Raw genomic sequence first — 23,886 nt, forward strand, 5'->3', positions numbered from 1 at the left:
GGCTGGTCCGCGACAGCCGGACGGGGGAGACACGCCACTTCCTGCCGCCACCACAGCACCACATGTTTCTTCTGCCCTTTTTTTTCCCCCGGAGAAGCAGACGTAGCTCAACCCTCCTCCTGGTGGGGGGCCAACAGTCCTGGGCGGTGGTGTGACAATGGGGACCAGGCTGCCCCCACCCCAGGGGGCATCTGCTGCCATGTGAGGTTCTCCCTGAGGTCTCCCGCTGCAGAAACTCTGGAGCCCACCCTGGCTGGGCTGGCAGCTCAGGCCCCACGTCCCTGGCCCCCAGCTGCCCCCCGGATCTGGGCCATGGGCTGTTTTTGGGTGTTCCAGGGGCCGGACTGAGCCTGGCAAGGGGACCTAGGATGCCCCGTGTCACAGCCATCCTGTCGGCACAGGTACTCACACCCACACACAGGGACAGCGGGCATGGTGGGGTGGCCCTGAGTGTTCGTGTGGCTCCAGGGCCCATGAGAGATCGTCCTGGCCGGCCTTGTTGCCCCGTGGACTCGCCAGCCTGGTCCTGGGCAGCCAGCCTCTCCCCTGGGGGACACCAGGCCAGGCCAGAGAGAGAAGCCTCCACAGGCCCGGAAGGTTTGCAGGGAGCCTCCCTTGGATCCCCTGTCCCGTGAGCCCCGTGCTGAACCTCCACTGCCCAGACCTGTCAGTGGTGGTCACGTGGCACACACGTATAAGCAGAGCACACCCACACGCACACACACACGCACAAGCATGGCAAGGTGGCACAGAGGGACTGCCGTCATGTGGAGCCTGGCACCCTCGGGGTCACTCAGACCCAACAACTCACACCACAGGGTGGAACCAGACCACCCTGGGGCCCCAGGCAAGGCTGACGGCCGGCTGGCAAATAGGGGAGCCCTGGGGGAATCCAGAGCCCCCTTGTCGGCAGCGTGTCCTCCCGGAGGGCCTGCGCCCCACGTGTGCCGCCTGGGCCGCAGCTGCGTCTGCAGAGGGCCGGGCACTGGGAGCAATGGCAGATCTGGGGCTGCAAATGGGCGGGGCGTCCAGACACTGCCCAGGCCTCTCTGGGAAATAGAGACTTTTTCATAAGGTTCCCTTATTTATGTAAACATATATTACTAACATATATTATAATAAACATCTGCTTTTTTAATGAATTAATGTGGAAACATTAAAAAACTTCTCAGTTTTCTAATGTGCTAAGTATCCATAGATCTAACCCATAAAAAGCACATGCTCTCCGGGGTCTTTGACAGTTAAGAGTATAAAGCTCCTGACAAGGGCCTCATGGGAGGGTGACCCCTGAGGCCAGGCAGTGGGGGAGGCCGGCGAGGCACCCATGCCCGGGGGACAAAGTTTAAGGGGCGCCAGAAAACTCAGGAAACACTTTAAAAACTAACATGTAATGCAACCCTTTAAATTATCAAAATTAATGACGGACATTAATGTAGGTGGGGAAGGAAGGGCCACTGGAGGGCTCTGGGGGCAGAGTGAGTGGGTGGCAGGCAAGGGTGCCTGGGACCGTCCCCCGCAGCACACAGAGCCCCGGGGGGTCCCCGTCCAGGTCCCGCGTGGGCCTGGGCCGGGCCCCCGCCATCGGGAAGGTGCGGGGCCCGCCCGCCGGCTGGCCAGCACAGGTTGGGGCGCCCCGGCCAGGTGTCCCCCGCCCCCACAGGGAGAGCACACGCCCAGAGCCGGGGGTGGCCGGGCCCTCAGACCCTGTCACAGACCCTCTTTGTCAAGTTAACGACGCCCTCCCAGCTCTCTGAGGAAGTGGCCCATCCCCACCGCGCTGTTTGTTTTTCCTGAGTTCGCAGACACAGGCAGCTCAGGAATGGGCCGTTTTATAGCCGCTGTGCTCGGAACTTGCCCCTGACCAGGGCGAGCTAGGATGCGGGTCGGCACGTCCGCGGCCCACAGCCCCGGGAGGGGGGGACAGGACGCGGCATCGCAGCCTCGCCGGGCGCCGGGCCCCTCGCACGCAGCCCCACGGACACGGCAGGCCCGCCACGGGCCCACAGCACCTTCCGTGTCCTCCCAGGGCCTGTGTCTTCACTCGCATTTCGAAGGACGGGGCACTAGAGAACCTTCCAGTCCCCCCCCCATCTCCCCCCCGCAAACATGCTCTGTCCCGAGAAGCTGGGGCAGGTACCAGCGTCGTCTCTCCCTCAGAAAGCAGCATCCCGGAGCCACCTCCACGGGAACTGGGGGCCGGGCCAGAAACCTTGACCTCACTGGGCAGGAGGTCAGCCCCCAACGGCCACCACCACAGGCCGGACGCATCTGGAAATATCCCGGCCGTCTTCCCAGGGAGGAGGGGTGGCCAAGAGCAGGACACTTAGAGGTTCCCACGGGTGGCACCTCCATCTGACAGACTCGCTCCGAGGCCCTTAGTGAGGGACCGTGTTACAGAGGGGGAAACTGAGGCCGGGGGCAGTCACTGTGCCAGTGGTGCCACTGCGGGTAGGAGACTGAGCCTGCAGGACTGAGGCCCCCAGACCCCCCGCCCCCACTCCACACCGGGACACCAGAAAAGCAGGCAGCCAAGCTGAGGCAAGAGGCTGCCCCGTCACAGCCCAGACCTCGCCCGGCCTCCAGCCCACGGACCAGCTGAGCACCAGCCAGACCGGGACAGGACACTTGAAGTGCTGAGAGGGGCCTGAGCAGGGGCCACCCTTACAACACCACAGTTAGGGGGGTGGAGACTTCATTGCTGGGTGCCTGGCACCCCAGGCTTTCTGCGTTCTCCCTGACTTCACTCTCCAACAACCCACGGAAATAGATACTCATTTTATACCCATTTTACAGATGGGGGGGAGTGGTGGGTAAGCTGCCCAGGGCCACAGAGCTGGTCAGTGGGAGAGCTGGGATGCCACCCCACATCCGGCTCCAGTCTGAGCTCCTGACCTCTGTCACCACACCGCTTCCTGTCTCCCCGTGTTTCCTGATGCTGACCACGCTTCTTTCCTCAGGCCGAGGCTGGAAAGTTCTCACCCTCCTGACATGAGCTGGAGAAAATCAGTCCTTCACCAGGCCTGCTAAGTCCATGTAAGAACCACACCCCCAGGTGTCAGCCAGTGGGCAGTAGATGGACCTGCCTTATAGGCTCCTACTCATCCTACAAAGCCCAGCTGAAAATGCCCTTTCTTGGGGAGGGCTCTCTGGCTAGGCTCCCGGAATCCACAGTTACCTCTCACTAGATGGTCTATAGGCACAGGGCTGTGAGGGGGCCAGCAGCAGCCTGGGGTCCTGCGGACCCTAAACAGTGCTCCCAGCTTCTCAAGGAGCTCCTGGCAGAGGAGGAGCCCTGAGGGGGTGGGGTCTGAGTGTTGGGCAGGGGGACCTGGCTGCCACCCCTGGGACCATGGGGCCTCAGTTTCCCCAGCTTCAGATGAGGTCTTGACACTGCCCCACCCAGGGCTTGCATGTGAGTGTCTAGGAGGCTCCGTCCAAACCCAGGCGCCCACTCGGCCCCCAGACCCCTGACCTCACTCTGCCCGGAGGCGATGCAGCCTGCGAGGCCAGGGCCCTCTGGGGCCGAGGCGAGGGAGAGTGTGAGTGAACAGGAGTCTGACTATTTTACATGGTGGCTGAGGTGCGGGGACGAATCTAAATTTAGATTCGGGGTAAACAGAAGCCCGGCAGCCTCTGATCTCAGAGACCCCGGGGCACGAGACAGAGGAGCCCGTGTTTGTCAGGGCCGGTCTCCTTCGATCCAACTTTCATACACACACATGCATTTTGTTCCAAGGGCAAAGAAAAAAGTTTTAAATACTCCCCAACACCCAGCGGCCAGGCGCGGGGCACCAACGTGGGGGAGCCAGAGGCGGCAGCCCCCCCGGGTGGGGGGACAGGAGACACCCAGCCACTGAGTGGGCACCGTCGCTGCAGTGTGGAAACTGAGGCTCGGTGAGGGGAGTCCGGCCAGGACACCCGCCGGCTGAGCTGAATAGTGTTGCTCCCCCTGAAATGTGTGTCCCCCCCAAACCCTCAGCACATGAGCTTACTTGGAAATAGGGCCTTTGTCATGGTGATTAGGGGAAGGGCTACCCAGGTTGGCCCTAAACCCAATGACAAGTCTCCTCGTAAGAGACAGAAGATGTGGCCTCAAGCCCAGGACCGCCCGGAGCCCCCCGAAGCTGGAGGAGGCAGGAAGGACCCTCCCCAGAGCCTTCCGAGGGAGGCTGCAACACTTTGATCTCAGGCTTCTGGTCTCCAGAGCTGGGAGAGCAGGCATGTCTGCTGTTTAAGACCCCAGGCTGGGGCTCTGGTGACAGCCCCAGGAGACAAATACACCCACCGTCCCAGATGCCACGGCCGAACCGCCTATTAGCGCTAGCTCATTCATTCATTCATTCATTCATTCATTCATTCATTCATTCATGTGGCAGACACTGGCTGGGCCGAGAGGCGGAGGGCACCTGGGCCACCCCACGGCACTTACGGCCCGTGGGGCACATGAGCGTCCGCACACGCAGCTTCCCGAGGGACTTCCCGGCTGGCTCTCCCAGGAAATGCAGGGGTCGGCCCTCCCCGCGGCCCAGCACCCTGATGCCCGGTGTTGGGTCTATCCCTTCGTCTCTGAGACGCCGATCTGGCTCCTGGGTGGCCCCAGCATGCAGGTCAGAAATGGCCGGGCCTGTGGCCTATGGCCTGTGGCCCTGTCAGGGGCGCGGTGGCCTCACCAGCCGTTAGGGAGAAGCCCCTTGCCTCCCGGGGCTGGGCAGGGGGAGGGGTGCTTGCGCCCGGGGTGGGTGAGCAGAGCGGGCTGCAGGAAACTGATCCGGGGCAACTGCCCGGCCGCAGATGCGCACTGGCTGAGGGCCCCGCCAGGCCGCCGGCTTCGGTTTCTGCAGCTCTGTTTGTCCGAGACGCGCCAGGAACACAGCCCATAACTCACGCCGCGGGGGCCGCCGGACAGCTGCAGGGGCAGCCGCCGCTATGAATGGGAGCGTTTGCCCCAGGGCCCGGGTGTCGGGGGCCCAGGGCAGCCCAGGGCCCGGCACGAACAATGGCCAGGCCAGGGCCCATGGTGGCCGAGGCCGGAGCTGCAGCTGACGGCGAGGGCCAGGGCACCGGTGCCAAGCCGGGCACAAAGGGGCCGTTTTCCCGGCTGGCGGGCGGATGTTTGCACAGGTGTGGGAGTGGGCGCACCGCCCTGCCGAGGGCGGGGGCCGGGGAGCCTCGCTGCCCGCAGCTCCAGGAGCGGCAGGGAAGGTGGGGGGCGGCCTGGAGGAGGCGGGAGGCCGGGCGCCGCTTATCGGCTGAGCTTCCACATTCGCCCACAGCCTCCTAGTCCCCTGGGGATCCTTCTGCCCCTCACCAGGACGTGCCCCTCTGCCCACCACAGGCAAGCTCTCCCTTCTGGGGCTGCCACCAGGGCCTGCGGGGCACAGACACATGGGAGGGAGGGCGGGCGGGCAGACAGGGCCCGGAGCTGGGGCCTTCTCCACCCGGGGAGCTGGGTCAGCACATCCCTGCCCTCGCTGAGCAGCCTGGCACGTTGGAAGCTTCCAGAAAACATACTGACTCGACCAATGTCAGGAGCCCTCCCTGCGAGCCTGGCCTCCAAGCAGCAAAAGCATGTGCCTGCCCAGAACCACAGAGCGGGTCCCCCGCCCGGACAAGCTGGGGTGGGCCACCCTTCTGGAGGAGGGTGGGGAGTCCTGGAGAGAGGGAGGCCTCCTGTCTTGGAAGGAGAGACAAGCCGGGGCCTGGCACAGCCCCTGCCCCCTGCCCAGTTCCCCTGGACCCTGTGCTGTCCCCAAGGCCTGGCCCACCTCTTGCAGGCTGCCGCCCTCTCCTCTCTCTGGCCCGAGCAGGCCTGGATCTCCGCCCCCCGCCCAGCTCAAAGGGGCTCCCCCTGGCCACTCGCCTCCTGCAGCTCCGATGGGCACCTGTGTGGCTCGCGCCACTGCTCCAGGCTGTTCTACACCTTCCCGGGCCACGGGTTCTACGCAGCCCCAGAGACCTGGGCCCCACGGGGAAGGTGGGCACGTGGGAAACCCGGCCCGCACCCCGTTCTCCCCACAGCGAGTGCCCTGCTGGCCTTGCGCCCCCAGCTCTGCGCAGACTGGGTTTCCCACGCCGGGCTTGGAGTCCCCGCCAGCGAGGCATAAAGTCTCGGGAAAGCAGAGCCCGAGGACCCACAGGGCGGCGTCCTGCCCCCTCCTCGGCCCAGGCCCAGACCTGGGGACAGTGGCCACGTGGCCCCCGAACAGGACAGCGCCCCCCGAAGGCCCCACGTACCACTCCCCACCACAGGGCGTCCGCATAGCTGCCAAACTCGACGCGTCCAGCCTCATTCACGGCGTCCTTCTCGGCCAGGTACACGAAGTAAGAAGAGAAGATCAGGCCCAGGAAGCCAATGTACAGGGTGGTGATCAGCTCCTGGGGGAGGGCAGGTCGGGGGGGTCAGCGGGGCTCAGCGGGGGGTCGGCGGGCAGGTGAGTGGGCAGGGCAGTGCGCAGGGTGCCCCGGCCGGCCAACTGCCAATCCCCACGCCTCCGACTCGGCGTCCCGATGACCTATTTCTCACTCTTGCCAATGACCCCTATGGGATCTTGCCCTCCGAGAGCCGGGCAGGTGCCAGCCTTCGCCTGGGCAGACAGTCTGGGCGGGCAGGGGCTCCACCGACCACCCAGCTCCCTCCTCACAGAACCGAGGCGAGAGGAATGGCTGCCTCGCCTTCCCAGGGCTGTTCTTGGTCCGGTTTTAAGTTCGGAGCCTCTGGGACCTTTTTCCATATCGTGTGCCTGTCCTTTTATTTGCCCAACACTCCCCTGTCCCCAGCTCCAAGGATCGTGGGCATGGCATCATACTGGCAAGCTGGGACGCCAGTGCTGGGGGCCACTGCCCTCCCCGGCCCCTCCGTGCCCCTGGCCCTGCCCAGCCCCACCTGGCGGTGGATGAAGACCACAGAGCCCAGCAGCCTCCAGGTGCCGCCCTGGCGGTCCACGTGCAGCATCCGCAGGATCTGCAGGAAGCGGATGCCCCTGCAAAGGAGAGGCTGTGTCCCCATCGGGCGCGTCCCCACTGGACACACCTGTAGCCCTCGGTGCCTCCCTGGACCCCGGCCGTGAGCCCTCCCACTCACCGCGTGCACCCCCCGGCCCCCGACTCCCTCCTCAAGCATGGGGCAGGCCCGCATGTCCCTCACTCCCTGTCTCTAGGCCACCTTCAGTCAGATCACCCCAGTTTACAGGTGAGCAGACTGAGGTCCCTGGTGGTTAGGTCACAGCCTGAGTCCAGGAAGCAAGCGAGAGCTCGTGCTGGGTCTGGAACCCTGACTCTGCTCAGCTCGGGCCCCGAGTCCCATCCCCAGGCCCCTGCCTGCTGCCCACAGCTCCGGGGAGCCCAGCATACCTGATGGCCGAGGTGGCAAACACCTGCCCTTTGGATCCCACGCAGAGGACAACCATGGAGGCCACAACCACGATGAGGTCTGGGAGGCAGCGGATGTCCACCGTCACCAGCCAGGCAGCTGGCTCAGCGGAAAGAGCCTGGCCATGGGGCGGGACAGGGCCCCACAAAAGGACACAGGGAACCTCGGGTGGGAGCCCCGGCCCCCCGTCTCAGGCACCTGTAGAACCCACCCAACCCCATCTCCCATCCCCGGCCCAAGGGCGCTGAGGGTGGCAGACACCCATGCTGTGTCCAGCTCCCCCCAAACCCTGTCCTGGGGGCAGCATCTAAGGGCAGGGAACCGGGCGCTGAGGCTAGCTCTTGCCCTGGGGGACCTGGAAGGGCACCCCACTGGCCTTGGGGTCCTCCCTGTCACAGGTAAAGCAGCCTGGGGGTCTTGCAGTCCTCGGGGACTCTGCCTCGGGGTGCTGGCGATGGGTGGGGTTCTTCCCTGCCAGAGCCGCCCTCCCCAGGGCGCAGGTGGCCAGTGCTCCCTGGGAACCTCAGACAAGACTCACCGATGATGGAAATGGGCTTCCGGGCAAAGCGCAGCCGCCCCCAGATGCCCACGTACTTGCTGCGGCAGCCGGCTGACCACAGGCGGACCACGTACTCTGTCCCGAAGAACACGACCAGGACAATCTCCTATGGGCAGAGGACCGTGAGCTCACCTCGAGACTGGGCTCTGCCCCGGACCCGCCACGCCGACGGGCAGTCCCTGCACTGGGAGCCTCAGCCATGGTACACCCAACAGCAACTGGCCTGTGTCCCGGTCCGCTGGGGGGGCGGGCTCCCCGGAGTGCCCACCTGGCCGTGCCCCAGCCCAGGTCCACCGGCAGCGGATGCCCGGCGAGGCCCGCTGCTCCCAGACCAGGGCCCTTCCAGGCCCAGGGGACGTGCACCCCCGGGCTCGGGAGCGTCTCTGGGTCTGGTGCCCTTGCCTGGCCCAAGAAACGTGCCACCCTGTGCATGGCAGGTGTCTCCAGTCAGTGGTCATTTAAAGCGTGGAGCCCCAAAGCTCAGGCCGTGCACCCCAACTTGGGGTTTAGAGAGTGTCCATCCTGTGGGACTGTCACTCCTTCCCCGTCACAGCCGCCAGGATGCAGTGTCCAGGGTCACCTGGCAGCCTTCACAGGGCTCAAGTGACACAGCCGCTCAGACGGGGAAATGGGCCACAGCGGGGACAGTGGGGACAGCGGAGTGGGGCCAGAGGGCTTCACTGACACTGTCCCGAAAGGAGGGGCACGGACAACGTTGGCTGTGACGGGTCGCTCGGGAGACCCCTGCCATCGCCACAGGCCAGTCTGTAGTCGGGGGACGTGGTGGGAAGCTGGAGGGCCGGGGGCTAGCATCTGGATTACAGTGGACGGATGCACAGCGGACAGACAGACAGATGGAGGGATGAAGGGAGGGAGGGGTGGGTAGAAAGACCAGCGAAGACAGGCGGTGTAACATCAAATTCAAAAGGAAGGTGCCGTACGCCGGGAAAACGGGACAACCGGGAAGAAACGGGCAAGTTCCTAGAAACGCAAAACCCACCAAGACTAGGCCACAAAGAAGCAGGAAATCTGAACGTGCTGAAGCCAGCAAGGAGCCTGAGCCAGGAATCAAAGCCTCCTGGCGAAGGAGAGCCCCGGACCCGAGGCTTCACGGGTGGATCTCCCCAAACACTTAGGGACCACACACCAGTCCTCCGCACACTTTCCCCAAAAACTAAGAGGAGGGAACAGCTTCCAGCTCGTTCTAGGAGGCCAGCAGCGCCCTGAGACCAAAGCCAAGCAGAGGAGCCACAGGGAAAAAGAAAACCACACACACACACACAAAACAAAACACAAAACACGGATGCAAAAAATCTCCACTAAAACCCAGGCAAGGGAGTTCCGCAGCACACGGAGCCGATTACACAGTGACCAAGGGGACTCGTTCTTGGAATGCAAGGACGGTTCCGCACACGAGGGGCCATCGCTACATCACGCCAGCGAATGAAGGAAAGAAATGCACGTGACCTCAACCGGCTCGGAGAAGGCATCTGACACAACCCCACACCCTTTCGGGGGAGAAGCACCCCACGCACCGGGAAGGGAAGGGAAGAACTGCCCCCGTGTCACAGGAGTCGCGAGAAAAACCCACGTCCAACCTCAGGTCAGCGGGAAAACGTGGGCGCTTTCCCCGTAAGGTCGGGGGCAAGGCGGGGGCGCCCACTCTCTCCGCGCCTGTTAAACAGGGTCCCGGCCGTTCTCGCGGGTCGGGGGGGGGGGGAGGGTGAGAAATGAAAAGCAACCCAGGCAGGAGGCGGCAAAGCAAAACCGGCTCCGCGCAGGTGGCCTGAACCTATCCGTGAAAAAGCCTGACGCGCTCACAAAGCGCCGTTCGGGCGCAATAAGCGGGGCGGGCAGAGCAGGCTTCAAAGTCCACACGTGAAAAGCGGCTGCGTTCCTGGGCCGGTTGCATTGTTTCCACGAACAATGGACAATCCGAAAGGAAGCTGCAAACGCGGCCCTGTTTACACCAGCATCAAAGGCCACTGAAAACTGCGCGTTAGGCTGGCGGCCGCGGGAACACGCCGCCTGGGGCAGTGAGAGGAGCCGGCTGAACGGAGCCGCGTCCCACGCGGGCGGGAGGAGCTGCGCTGCGGCTCGGAGGCCGCCACGGCTCAACGCGAGCCGCGGGTTCGGCGCCGTCCCTGCCTCTCAGGCTCCTGGGGACGTGTTTTGCAGAAATAGGAAAAGGCCACCTGATATTTTTATGGACTCTCAGGGGACTCTGAGCAGCCCAAACAAGACACGGTCCATCCACACAATGGAATATCGCTCGGCCTTAAAGAGGAAGGAAACCCTGACACAGGCTACGCTGTGGAAGGACCTGGAGGACATTGTGCTCCATAAAATGAGCCGGGCAGGGGTCAGCCGCCTGCAGCTGGCTCCGGCCTGCCCTCCCCCGGGAGCCCGGCCCGGGCAGGGGCTCCTGTTCCCATGGGTGAGCGTGGCAGGCCCAGTTCCCATGCCCGGGTCTGCCCTGGACACTGGCCCTGGACACCGGGCTGGCGCTCACGTGCCGTTCATGGGGACGGAACAGCACGTCTGCCGCCCGGCTTGTGTCTGGGGCCTGCCCGGTGTGGGAACGCCGACGCCTTCCTTTTGCAAAAATGTTCTTGCTTGTAACGGGGACCGGGGAGTGTGTCGGTGGGGGCACGTGGAGATGGTGGTGGGACAAGCGGGCATGGACTCTGTGGCGTCGTGGTGGGCACTGGTCCCTCCTCTCTCCTCAGCTCTGGGGCAGCGGCCTTGGCTGGGAGCTGGCCGAGCCCCCCAGGGCAGGGGGCACGTTCATCTGTCACCCCCGCTCTGCCCAGCCCCTGAGCAGCGTCCACCCTGTGGGCACTTGACATGGATACACTGGAGGAAGGAAGGAAAGGAGGAAAGAGGGAAGGGACAGACGGGCCGCCACCGGGCCGGCCAGGGCTCCCCGGTAGCAGGGACTCGGCCTCCTTCATCTGTTTCCCGAGAATCTTCCACAATAGGAATGAGGAGAGTCTCCCTGTGTCCCGCACACCGTGGGGCTGGTCATTCCCTTAGCAGGATGTTTTTCTTATTTCAACGCATTTTTAAATCACTAAATACCTCCTTCAGCTGCGCCCTAAGCAGGTCTGAAGCGCGGCAGGCACCGCGGGCGAGCCCCTAAAGGAGTAACCGTGAGGAATCTCCGTGGACGGCTGCGTGACCCCCAATTTATCCTGGCCTCATGCTCCCGGGGACCCCGGCTGGGCACTCAGCTGCCCCTGCCCTGCGGGGTGGCCGCTGAGACGCAGGGTCCCCTCCGGAGGGTGAGGTGTAGGAATAATTTCAAACAATGCTAATCCCCAAATCCTGTTTGGGCCTGGAATGCGGAGCAGACCGGCTGGCTGCCGGGCTCACCGTGTCTAAGGGGCCCAGGCCCGGGGCTCTCGACGTGGCTGCTGGCACGCTGGGCCGGGCGGGAAGGAGGCCGGGCTGCTCAGGGACCAGGCGATCTCCATCCGCCCAGGTGCTGCCGGGCAGGCCGCCCCACGTGGCCAAGGCCACGCCGACCCCCCAGGGGCTCCCTGCGGCCCAGGCACTCCTGGGCAGACATCCCAGCCTGTACAGCCATCGCCACCTCTCAGAGCCACCTGCCCCCTGGCCTGGGCCTGGGAGGGCGGGACAGGCTCACAGGAGCGGCCTTGCCACCCTGGGCTGGGCCCCGCTGCAGGGGCCCTGACTGGGCTTGACCGTCTGTTGGTGGACACTGGAGGCCTGCAAGTGGGCTGACCCCCCACCCATCTCATGGTGCCACCCCTCATCAGGGAACAACACTCCTGGGCCAAAGCACACTCATGGAATGGCAGGGCCACCCCTACTCGTTCTGAGGTTAGGGGGGCCAGCCTCAGCCTCAGTGGTCCAGACCCCACAGGGTGACCCTGCCACCCTCCTTGCCCTGGGGTGTCTCTGTCCTGGAAGGGGTGGGCCCCAAGCAAGCCCTGCAGGTGAACTCAGAGCTGCCAACAGCTGCCACCTGCCCCACTACCCCTATTCAGGCCACGGCCACGGCCACGACTCCCCACTGCCCACACAGCAGGGCCACATCTGCAGCCCCAGCCTAGGGGTCCCCCACAGGCCCAAGGCACCCATGCACCCTGCTGCTCCCAGTGCTCTGTCAGGGTGGCTCTGCTGTCAGACACCCCCAGATCCTCCACCATCTCGGTCCAGCCCTCAGGGGAGCCCCGCCTACCACACCCGTTAGGACCAGGGACCTGCCTTGGCTGCCCCTCGGATAACTGGGCTCAGCCGAGGCCCCTCTGCGTGAGGCCCTGGGTCTGCGTGCCCCATGGTCATGGATGGAGATGGCCGTGAGCTCGGCCGGCAGACGTGAGGACAGGGGCCACGCCCGCATCAGGGAGGAGACGAAGGACCTCGCCCGCCCGGCCACTGTCCCTCAGACGAAGCAAGACTGCCTCCTGGCTGCCGCTGGCTCCACGGACGGCCTCTGATCCTGGCTGGGCACCAGGACTGGGGTTCAGACCCAAGCATTTACCACCCGCCAGAGGCCAGAAGCGCAGACACTGGGACACGCAGGGTCCGAGCAGCCAACCAGCACCACCACCCCCGCCAATACAAGTGGTGGGCATCGGGGTGGCTCTCAGCAGTATTATTTGTGTAATTTAGAATTCTTATTAAAGAGAGTTCCTCAAAAACACCCAATTAAAAAACGGGCAAAGGTCTTGAACAGGTATTTCTCCCACGAAGACATACAAATGGTCAGTAAGCCCACAAAAAGATGCTCGACATCCCCGGTCATCAGGGGGAAAACCAAACCCTCAGGGAGCCACCGCCTCCCACCCACCAGGATGGCTGTGCCAGAAAGACCAGGATCAGACAAACACAAGTGTTGGCGTGGACCTGGAGACGCTGGACCCCCGGGCGCCACTGCTGGGAACGCAAGACACTGCAGCCGCTGTGGGGACAGGATGGAGGGTCCCAAAAAACTAAATGGAGGACAACCATGTGGCTCGGCGACCCCACCTCTGGGTGTAGACTCAGAAGAAGTGGAAGCAGGTCTCACCGTGGCCAAAAGGTGGGAGCAACCCGGGTGTCCGTGGACGTGGAAAGATACACATATTGGGGCCAATCCACACAGTGGAATCTCACTCGGCCTCAAAGAGCAAGGAAATCCTGCCACCTGCCACAGGGCCGGACCGGGGGGACGTTGTGCCGAGTGAATGAGCCGGACACAGAAGGACACACACTGTGTGACCCACTCATAGGAGGTCCCCAGAGAGTCAGGTCCACAGAGACAGAAAGAAGGGTTGTGGGTGCCACGGGCCGGGGAGGGAGGAGGGAGGGTGTATTGGGGACAGAGCGTCAGTCTGGGGAGATGGGAAGTTCTGGAGAGACGGTGGTGAATGTGCTTCATGCCCTGAGCTGCCTCCTAAACTGGGAAAGACGGTGAGTTTTATGTCACGTGTGTTTTAACGCAATTTTAATAAAGTGAAAGCAAGTCGGTGGATTCCAGGGGCCGGGGGGAGGCACAGGGCGCCGTGGCTCGTGGGCGCGGTGTTTCTTTCGGGGGTGATGGAAAGTTCTGGATCTAGACAGAGGTGGTGGTTGCACAACACATGCACACACTGAGTGCCACGGAACCGTGCGCTTTCACGTGGCTGAAGTGGTGGGTTTTCTGTTGTGTGTGTTTCACCGCAACACAAACGCGATCGCGGCCAGGGGCCCCGGCCATGGCAGGGTCTCTGCACGGGACCTTCTGGGCCGGGCCCTGGGGGCAGCAGTGGCCCTGAGTCCCCCGTCTGGCCACCTGTGGCAGGAGCGTCCCTCTGGAGCGGCCTCAGACCTCTTTCTAACCGTCAGCCCGGCTCAAATGAGCCGCCCGAGCTCGGGCGATGAGCCGCGGAGGGCCACTCGTGGTGACAACACGGGACTGGCGTGCACAGGGCCAGGCTGGGGTGGTGGGACGGGGCGAGGGGTCCCCAGGTGCGTCCCCCACGGAGCCACCGCACTGCCAGCCGCCCCAAGGGCTTCACCCCCCACAGCGGACACACCCGAGGCCCCCCAAGGTCCCCGCTCCCAGTCACGAGTCAGGAGGAGCTCAGCGCGGGGACACGCAGCCTGGAATTCCAGGAGTCGAGATAAAGATTTAGAAAAGCAGGTGCTTATCTGGAGCCCACTCTCCAGGCCACAAAGGTGCATGGGGGCCTGGCGATGACTCGAGCATTTCGAAACGCCGAGCAGCAGGGTCGCTCGGGGTGAAGGGGGCGGTCCAGGCCATATCTCCGCCGCGTTATCAGGGCCCTCATCCTGGGAGGAGGGTCTGCAGCCCGCATTCCCAGCCCGCGCCGCGGGCGCCCTGTGACTCAGCCGCCCTGGGAGCGTCAGAGCCTCCGACGAACCACATGTGACAGATAGCAGGAGGGCCCGGGGGCTAAACCCGCTCGCATCAGCCGCAGTGGCATCTGACCTTTGGGATGAGAGTTGTTTTTGTTTTTCGGGATTTCTGATGCGCAGTGAAGGGGCCGCGCAGATCCCTATCTCCGCGGCCGCCGAGCTGTCTGCCTAAGAAAAGTTAACTTCTCAGAGGGGGAGAGGGCACCCGTGGGGTGAGCACTGAGGATGCTGGGGTAGAGGGGACCGCAGGCCTCAGGGTCAGGGCTGACCAGAAACCAGAATCGGTGTCAAGGACAAAAGTCACTGTGGCCTCCCTGGTGGCCCCACAGATGCCGCTGTGGCTGACTCAGGGACATGGCCGGGGGGACCTGTGCAAGAGCTCCCAGTCCCCTCGACGCCTCCTGGGCCAGGTAGAGAGCGGGCGTGGAGGCTGGAGGAGGGGTGGGCACAGGGGCCAGACCAGGCCACCTATCCGGGCCAGGGTGAGGGCTTACCCTCCTCCCGTGGGCTTGAAAACCTGGGGGCTGACTTTGTCCTGGGCCAGGAGGGGACCCCACAGCACAGAGCCAGGCCTGCAGGCTCCGGGGCCAGCTGTTCCTCTCCATGTGGGACCTGATAAGCCACAGAGGGAGCGGGCCCCAGCATTCCCGGAGGGTCAGCTGGCCGGACAGCGCGAAGCAGGCTCGGAGGCTGCTCAAAGCACCCTTTGTTCAGGGTCCCGCCTGTGGCCAGCTGCTCCCAGCCGCGCGCCCGTGGTGAGGGCTCCTGGGCCTCCCGGTGACATGTGCTGGGCACAGCTGGGGCCTCCGTGCACACTCGCACCCCCCACAGAACAGCAGCCCCCACCCCCAACAGTCGCCTGGGGTGGGGTAGGTGCCCGGGTGCTCCCAGTAGCATGGGCTAGAGGGACTGGGCAGAGGTGGGGAGGTGGGGAGGTGGAGTGGGGCGCAGGGCCAGGGCCTGTCTGCTCAGGACCCCACTAGGAGCTGACCCCACCTTCGTCTCCCAGTCCACCTCCTCTTCAGCTGGGAGCCCTGTGCTCTGCTGCTTCCCCTTGGCCCCACAGCGCCCAGAATGTACAGCCCCACAGCCTTGACCCTGGCCCTTCCACATCCTGCCCGAGATCCTGGCTGTCCACGGTGACCCTGAGTCTGCCCCCTGCTCCGTGTGTCCTCCGACCTGCCCCATCTCAGGTGCTGGCAGTGGTGGGCGGGGGTGACCCTGCTGTTGAATGACCCCAAGAGAGAAGTGGCCTCCTGGAGGAGGGCAGGAGGGGCAGGGTCTCAAGCACAGGTGGGGCAGTGGAGGGCCTGGAGGAGGGCCCTGCCCGGACCTGTCTCAGGATCCCCATGCCGCCCACAACACACCTGGCCTTGTCCCCCTGGCCTGCCTCTCTTGGGCCGAGCAATGGCTACAGGGCCCCAGCCACCCCACAGCACAGGGCGGGCATTTGAGAAATACGTGTGTCTGTGTGTTTATACAATATAATGCATATTTCCTGTCTTATTATTTGCTCTTAATGAGGGAATTTTATCCTATGTGGAGAGACAACACTTGCAAACACAAAAAAGCCACGAGCCAGCCACGTGGACTGTGGTATGAAAATTACCATTGTCTGCAGCCAGCGTGGAAGGACAGGCCCACGAAGTGCCTTCCTGCCACGCAGAGGGGCCACTTTCACAGCACCCCACGTGGCCGGCACCTGGCTCCACGTTTATCTGCTCTTCCCGGTGGTGGTTTAGGGGAGCGCTGCTTAATTCCCAAATAGCTGAGCCTTTTTTGTAGCCTGTAACCACTTATTTCCGATTGTATTGGGTTTTGATCGGAGAATGTGGCTGGCTACATCTCAGTTTTTCAAAGCATGTTATTTCTCACGGCGACATAAAACGGCTGGTGTTACAGGTATTCCGCGGGCATAAGGAAACAAAATGTCTCCGTTACTAGGACGATCGCTTGACCAAAAGACTCGGTCTACGGCCCGTCCACTTTTCCATTCCCTGGAACCAGCTGTGAGGAAGCCCCACAGCCCCCAGGGAGGTGCTGGTGGCGAGGACCATGCCCCGCGTGGGCCGGCCGGCCATGCCGTGGAGCCTGTAGGCCCAGCTGTCACCAGGCAGAGCTGTTCCCTGTGCTGCAGGCTGGCGAGTGTGCAGGGAGGGTCACGTGAAGGTGCCAGGTTGGCAGACACTCATCATGGAGCTGCAGGTGACAGGGACAAACGTGTAACTAGCCACATCCTTACTTATCCTGTGTCCTCCAGAATCATCCTATTCTGACAGAGGTCTGTCAAAATCTTCCACGGAGATTGTATTTAACTCCCCTTTCCTTGCATTTCCAACAGCTTTTGCTTTATATAGTTTGTGTTGTTTGACACATAAACCTTTACAATTAACGTCTCCTCCAGAAACAGTGCCTCGTCTGGACTTGTCTCAGACACTGGCACTGCCCACCTTGCTTTTCCCCTTCTGTCTACACTCACTTGGCGTCGCTTTGGCCATTTCTTTATTTTTTGACTGTCCACTGTTGTTTGCTTGACTGAAATCCTCTGAACAGTGTATCTGTTCAAAATAAAAATTCTTTAACGGTCCTCTGCCTTTTAGCAGAGAAATCCAGGCCATTCGCATTTAGTGTAAAACTGGATACATCTGATGTCTTCCCCTCTTACTTTCTATTTGCTATTTTACCTTGTGGTTTTTTTCGTTTGGCTTTTAGTAACTGAGCTGATCATTCCCTTCTCATTCACGAATGTGGGCGCTTCACCAGACTCTTCCGTCACGGTGACACTCCTATTCCGTAAACTCGTGACCACGCCTGCTCCGACCTGGGGAGTTTCCACCACAGTCTCCCCTGCGCTTCCTCCCCAGTGAAGCAGGATTGTGTGTGTGTAAATTCATTTCCTCGCCCTCCTCTCACCCCCATCGACAGCTGTGTGGGTGACTGAAGCAATCGCCAACATCCCTTTCATAGACGTCACAGAAACCGATAATTTTTTTTTTTTGCAAGAAGCCTGAGCACAGGGGTCTCTCCTGTCTCCTTCTGGGCAAGTCCCCGGCACCATGCAGAACACCAAACCCAGGGCCCAGGCCAGGAGTCATTAGTACAACAGGTGAAAACAGTCACCGAGGGCCATGCACCTCACACGCCAGAACAGCCCAGACCAGAGTGGTCCCCAACATCCCCTGCTCCACAGGCCCACTCTGCTCCCCACGCCTCAGTCACTGTTCAGGTGGAGGTGTGTCCCCCCCAACTTTACGTGTTGAAGTCCTGACCCCAGTACCTGTGAATGTGACCTTATTTGGAAATAAGGTTCCTGCAGATGTGATTAGTTAAGATGAGGTCACTGGGGTGGACTCTGACCCAATATGACTGGTGGCCTCTTTGATGGACACAGACGCATATGCAGGTAGAAGGCCAAGTGAGCTTGAGGGCAGGGATTGGGGTGAGGCTTCTCCAAAGCCCAAGCAGCTCACAGGTCACCACAGACCAGCAGAAGCTTGGGGGGGGGGCAGAGTCTCCCTCAGGGCCTCAGAGGGAGCCCACCCTGCAGACACATGAAGGGGGCAGTTCCTGCACCCTGGGGATCCAGGTTGTCTCCAAGGTCAAGCCAAGGATTGGATAAGGGTCTGTGGGGATGTCCAGGCTGCAGGCTCTGCAGCTTTTTTCTCCCAGGAGGGGGTCCCACAGGCCGTGGCGAGACAGGGTCCTGTTTTTTCCTTGCAGGGAAACATGAGTCCACCCCTTCCCCACTCCATGGAAAAACCTGGGCTCTGAAAACAGGACTCAAAATGCTGGCAGGACATTCCAGGCGAAGGAGCAGCTGCAGCAAAGGGCTGGGGCAGGAAAAGCGGCGGGATGGGGGGAGCACCCAGGGCTCTGAGCAGAGAAAAGGCAACTGGGGGCTTTCGGGAAAGCGGGTCCTGAGCCCCCTGAGCCCCACTGCACGGCCTCGGGGCCAAGAACCCCCGAGAATCCCACACGGGGCCTCGCGCACACAGGAGTGGCCCGGGCTGGCCGCCCTGCAATTTGTGGCGGGGAGCGGGAGGCCCGTGCCCGCTGCAGACACCATTAGCCGCCCGGCAGCTAGCTTTACACGTATTTAAAGCAAATCCCCGTCTTCCCCGGGCCGGGCTATTTCCGTCCACAGGCCGGCTAAGTGGGGTTTATTTTCAGCCCAGGAACCCCACTGCTGCGGGCTGTTAACCCCAAAAGAAGTCCCACCCTGTGATCACCACCTACCCGGTGGGATGGGGAAAAGGGGAGGGGGAGGCGGAATGTTTATCTGCCGGGAGCCCAAGCTTCTAAAAATGTCTCATTTAAGAATTTCCCCAGAACTAGAAGTTTACCAAACCGAGAGCCTCTGGGACGCAAAGCCTTTCTAGTGATCTGGGCACAGCGCTGAGAAGGCCCTGCGTGGCCGTGGGGCCGAGCGGGGCTTCCTGAAGCTGAGGCTGGGGGCGCCTGGACCCGGCTGGAGGTCGGGGAGGTGGCCCCGCGTGACGGGGCTCGCCAGTGTGCGTGCAGCGCAGGCCGTGTGTGCGCCTGTGGGCGAGCGCGTGCAGTGCGTGTGCATGATGTGTGTACATGGGGTGCGGGGAGCGTGCGTGCACAGTGCGGGTGCCGCGAGTACACGCGGTGCCCGGTGCACGCGCACGGGGTGTGGGCGTGCGCGCCCGGGTGCTGCTCTGCGTCCCCGCTGGGCGCCTCACTCACATTCTGACATCTCGAGATTTTCAGGACAGGCGTTGAATGTAAAGTATTTTTATTTCAGGAACGTTTTGAGGGATTGAGAGGAAATTGTGCACAGATTCTGCAGTTTTAACAGCTAATACGTGAACAGCTTCAGAGGACTGAACTGTTTCAAGGCCTAAGTTTACAGAGAGAAAGTGCGAGACAAAATGGACTTGCTGGGGCGGAGGGCTCCACCGCATTCCTGCCTGAGAAGGGGCCGGGGCCCCGAGCACAGCCGGAAGGGAATGGCCAGAGTCTGACCTTCCACGTGGACCCTCCACCCCCCGGGCTGCGCCATGCAGGGTGCCCAGCTGGGCGGCCAGCAGCACAGGGGATGGAGAGCCAAAGGCCCCCAGCCCGTGTCCCCTCCCTGGACCCCGAGGAGGGTCCCCTTCTGCCTTCGAACATCTGCGTGCTGACGCTGCAAACCCCACGGTCCCTAAGGCTCCGGGCTGACATCCATCACAAGGGGGCCTTGTTTCCAGATCTGGCTGGGGCTCTGGCTCTGTGGAAACAAGCACCTCCAAAGACACAGAGTCTCAAAAGTTACCCAAGAAGAAAGTGATCATCAGAATGGCCCCGAATCTAGGAAAAGGAACAGCGTTTCTAACGAAAAGCTTTGCCACAAAAACAACTCCAGGCCCAGCGGCTTCACATAGTCAAACATTTAGGGGAGAAATTCAGCCATCGCACACTAACTCTTCCCGAACTGGAAAGCTGGGACGCTTCCCAGCTCATTCCGTGAGGCCCCCTCACCTGGCGCCAAAAAGCAGAGCTGTTCCGAGCAAACGAACCCCAGGCGACCTCCCTCGTGATCACAGATGCGGATTCTATCCACAGAGTTAGCAAATCAAGTCCAGCAATACATTTTTTAAAAAGTGCATCATGGCCAAATGGGCTTTATATTAAGAAGTCAGAGAGGGGACATCTGTAATACTTTCAACAATAAAGATAAATTAAAAAGAGAAAGAAAAAAATAGGTCAGAGTTAGTGAACTGTTGGGAAAGCAATCCGTGCAGTTCACCATGTTAACCAACTAAGAAAGAAAAAACATAATCCTCTCAATAGATGCAGGAAAAGCTTTTGACGAAACCCAGCGGCCTCACTCGGTGCCCACTCCCAGCGGAAAAGGGGTGCCTGCAAAACCCACAGGCACATCACATCCCAAGGCGAGAGACCGAGGCCTCCCCCTGAGCTCAGAGGGCAAAGGACCGCTGCCCTCCCAGCCCGGCCAGAGAACCCGGCAAGAACCGGAAATAAAAAGCTTAGAGACGGAAAAGGAGACACTAAAACCCACTGTTTGGGACAACATGATCATCTCCATAGAAAATCCTAAAAAAAAAAAAAAAAAATAAGGAAGCTTCCAGAACTAGTGAGCAAAAGCACAGAGTGCGAGGCCGACATACTAGCAACAAAGGATCTGAAGGGAAATGGAGACAGAGCACTGTCCGGTGTCAAGCATACGAAATACTTAGTAACAAACCTCCCAAGTTACACCTGAGGTCTGCACATGGAGATACATTGTATCCATGGGTGAGACAACTCGCGTGGAGATACATTGTATCCATGGGCGAGACAACTCGGTCCTGTGTGATACTGAAACCCATCTAACTGGTCAAGGCAACACTAACCAAAATTCCTGGGGGGTCTTGGGGTAGAAATTAACAAACCGATTCCCAGATTTTTGTGGAAATGCAAAGGACTGGAGTTGCCAACATACTTTTGAAAATGAACAGAATCGAGGGATTAGCACAGCCTGGTTTCAAGGCTTCCCGTGAGAGCCACGCGAACCACGACTCGGGGGAGGGGTGGGGGGAGCAGAAGAGAAAATCGAGGCGCAGACCCTTGCCCGTGGCCCACTGATCTCCTTCAAGCTGTCGCTAATTCCATGGAGCAAAGGTGCAGGGACGACTGGACAGCCACGTGCAAGGAAGACTTCGCATCCATCCATACCTGTCACCTTATATAAAATTACACTGGAAACGGACCACAGGTCTAAACGCCAAATGTACAACTCTGAAACGTCTCCGGAAAACATAGGAGGAAAATCTTTGTAACCTTGGATCAGGCAAATATTTCTTAGAACACAAAGAACATGAATCTTAAAGGGGGGGAAAAAAAACCACCCTGAAAAATTGGATGTCGTCAAAATTAAAAACGTCTGCTCTTCTGAAAGATGCTGCTACGAAAAAGCGGAGAGCAGCCACAGATCGGGGGCAAACACTCGCAACACGCGCATCTGACCGTCAGGATCGAACGGGCAGACTCGTACCCGGAGTTCCAGAACAATCCTACCGCTCGGCCCTGAGGCAAGCGGCCGATTATTAAAATGGGCAAAGCAGTCACACAGCGGGGAAGGCACGTGGGCGCAGGAAAGGTGCCCAGGTCACTGGTCACTAGGGAGACGCAATGAAACAGTCGCTCTGGGACGGAGGGGATGAGACGGAGGGCACTGTGCTGGGGACCGAGCGCACTGCGGGGACCGCGCAGCTTCTCCGTGGGGTCAGCGCGCCCCGCCCCGCGTGCCCCGCGCCCTGCTCCCGGCGTGTACCCGGGAGACACGGCCGCTCCAACCTGCGCGGTACTCGGGCGGCTTTCATCTTAACGGCCGCGAGCTGGAAAGGGCTCAGGCGTCCATCAGCCTGTGAACAGATAAACAAGCTGCGGGACGCTTTATCCAATTAAGACGAAGCAGAGTCCTGAACGCGGGCCACCGCACGGACGGGGCGCACACGCGTCCTGCGAAGTGAGAGAAGCCAGACGCAGGGCTGCCGCGAGGCATGCCTTTCCCGTGACGTCCTGGAAAAGGCAGGACCACGGGGACAGGGGGCCTCCGCGACTGCCAGGTGCCGGGCGCGGGCGTGGGGGTGCGGGGGCTGGGGGGTCTGCCCGGGGCGCTGGGCCACCAGGGCCACCGGAACAGTGTAGGTCTTGACTGTGGTGGCGACTACACCTGCCAGGACCCGCCAGGACTCGCTGGCCGGGCCACCTAAAGAGGAGGTTCGTGAGGGGAAAGGGAGGCGGGGACAGGCTCCCCAAGGAGGTGCCTGACCCCCAAGCTGTGGCCTGAAGGACCAGGAGGGATGAGCAAGCGAAGGCCGGACAGAAGGGAGGCCACGCGGGGAAGGTGGGGCTGGCGAGGCCACGGCTCAGATGCCTCCTGTGCCATCCTGGGGACTGGGCGCAGGAGAGCAGCCCCCGGCCACGCGAGCCGACCCCGGGTCCCCGGGGCAGTTCCCGGAGGAGCCCCCCAGACACGGGACCTGCTGCGGCAGCCATGGGCCTCCCTCGGGGCACCACCCGGAGGCCCCGACACCCTCCACCCTGCTCTCCGGACGCTGCGGGTTTCTCTCGACTCCTTCCACCCGGCTGCCAGGACCGCCCCCTCCACCCCAAACTGCGTGACTCGGTCTTTCACCTCCACACAGAGACCCAGTCGCCCGCCCAGCGAGGCCACCACGAGCCCCCCCACGTCCCTGGCTTTCTCAGCCCAGCTTGTGGGGTCCGAACCTTCCGACCTGGGAGTACAGGACCCGCTCGCGGTTTGCGAGGAGCCCCAACGAGCCAGCGGCGAAAGGCAACCGAGACGAGGCCCGAGGCCGTGTTAAAAGGCGCCGGGCCGAGGGCATCCGTCGCACCAATAAACGCACGTGAGCTCCACGCGGCCTTTCAGAGGCAACGTTTCGATTGGGTTCAAAAAATAAGGCTCGAGGACATGCCTCGCACACGAGACGCGCCGTGAGTATAGAGACGCAAACAGGCTCGAGGGACACGGACGCGCTCTGCTAACGCCAAGGAAGAGAAAGCCGGGCGGCGGGGGCACCGACGGGGCAGATCCCAGAGCCAGGAATCCCTGCAGCTGGGGAAACGCGGTTCCAGCCCGGCCGGCGCGGCTCCGACGCAGCGTCCACCAGGACGCAGGCGTTCGGGGTTCGATGCCCGGTCGGGCCCAGGCCCGGGCTGCAGGCTCGATCCCGTCGGGGGCGCGCAGGAGGCAGCCGGTCAGGGACTCTCATCATCGACGTTTCTCTCTCTCCCTCCCTCTCTCTGAAATCAGTAAAATATCCTAAAATGATAATAATAATAATAACTGGGGTAACAAGTCGACGTTTCTCTCTCTCTCTCTCTCAAAATCAGTAAGTGAAAAAAACAATGAAACCACCAGCAGAACATATAGAAGAAAATCTCCTTCACCCGTCGTGTGGGGCAAATGAAAATTGGTAACTTTTAGCCTTTAGAAGATACCACCGGGTCGGCGAGGAGGAGACAGTGCCATTTAAAACGGGCAGAGACTTTGAGGGGCCTCTGCTCATGAGGGGGGCTCAGCGGAGGTGGTGGTGGTGGCCTCAGGGCGTCTCACGCGCCAACGTCCACACCTCACTAAGCTGTTCTGGGTGTAAGTGGGCAGAGAAACTAAACCTCGTGGACACCCCGGTGCGTGGGCTGCCACGGCCAGCGTGAGTCCGTCTGTGTGTCTGTCTGTCTCGCCCCCCTTGGGTTTCAGGAGAATGTCCAGGTGCCGCCAACTCCAGCTCCAGCTCACGGGTTCCACCCGGGCACCTTCCGTGGCACGGACGGCCCTCCCCCTGCTCCCCGGCACCCACCCACCTCTCTGCCCCTGCCCGAGGAGACCACTGTCTCACTGGCCCTGGAGCCCGTGGGCTCAGGACGGAGAACCCGCACGCCCTGGGTGTCCACCCCGCAGTCCCAGGCCTGGAGCCACCGACACCACCCGAGTTTTACATACCAGGAAATCGAGGTCCGGAGAGGGTGGGAACACATGTGGGGCCACCGGGCAGCCTCAGAGGGTCGGCCCCCCGCCCCTTCCCGAGTCTGTCTGTGGTCCAGGCGTCGGGGGCCT

General features: G+C 61.8%; 1 protein-coding gene across 4 annotated transcripts in view; it reads right to left on the reverse strand.

The window, feature by feature from the left end:
* The window catches only part of KCNQ1 (potassium voltage-gated channel subfamily Q member 1), a 254,293-nt gene that overhangs the window by 188,935 nt on the left and 41,472 nt on the right, over positions 1 to 23,886 (reverse strand). For 3 of the 4 annotated variants that reach the window (XM_087822083.1, XM_087822082.1, XM_087822081.1), the window contains exons 3-6: positions 7,908 to 8,034; positions 7,351 to 7,429; positions 6,884 to 6,980; positions 6,235 to 6,375 (exon numbers count right to left, since the gene is read on the reverse strand). The exons of the other annotated variant lie outside the window; for it this stretch is intronic. In XM_087822083.1, the coding sequence (XP_087678209.1) occupies positions 6,235 to 6,375; positions 6,884 to 6,980; positions 7,351 to 7,429; positions 7,908 to 8,034 (444 nt within the window). The remainder of the gene's footprint in view (positions 1 to 6,234; positions 6,376 to 6,883; positions 6,981 to 7,350; positions 7,430 to 7,907; positions 8,035 to 23,886) is intronic. 4 annotated transcript variants of the gene reach the window in all.

Source organism: Miniopterus natalensis, chromosome 11 (genome assembly GCF_054644295.1).
Source record: "Miniopterus natalensis isolate mMinNat1 chromosome 11, mMinNat1.hap1, whole genome shotgun sequence".
Classification (NCBI taxonomy): domain Eukaryota; kingdom Metazoa; phylum Chordata; class Mammalia; order Chiroptera; family Miniopteridae; genus Miniopterus; species Miniopterus natalensis.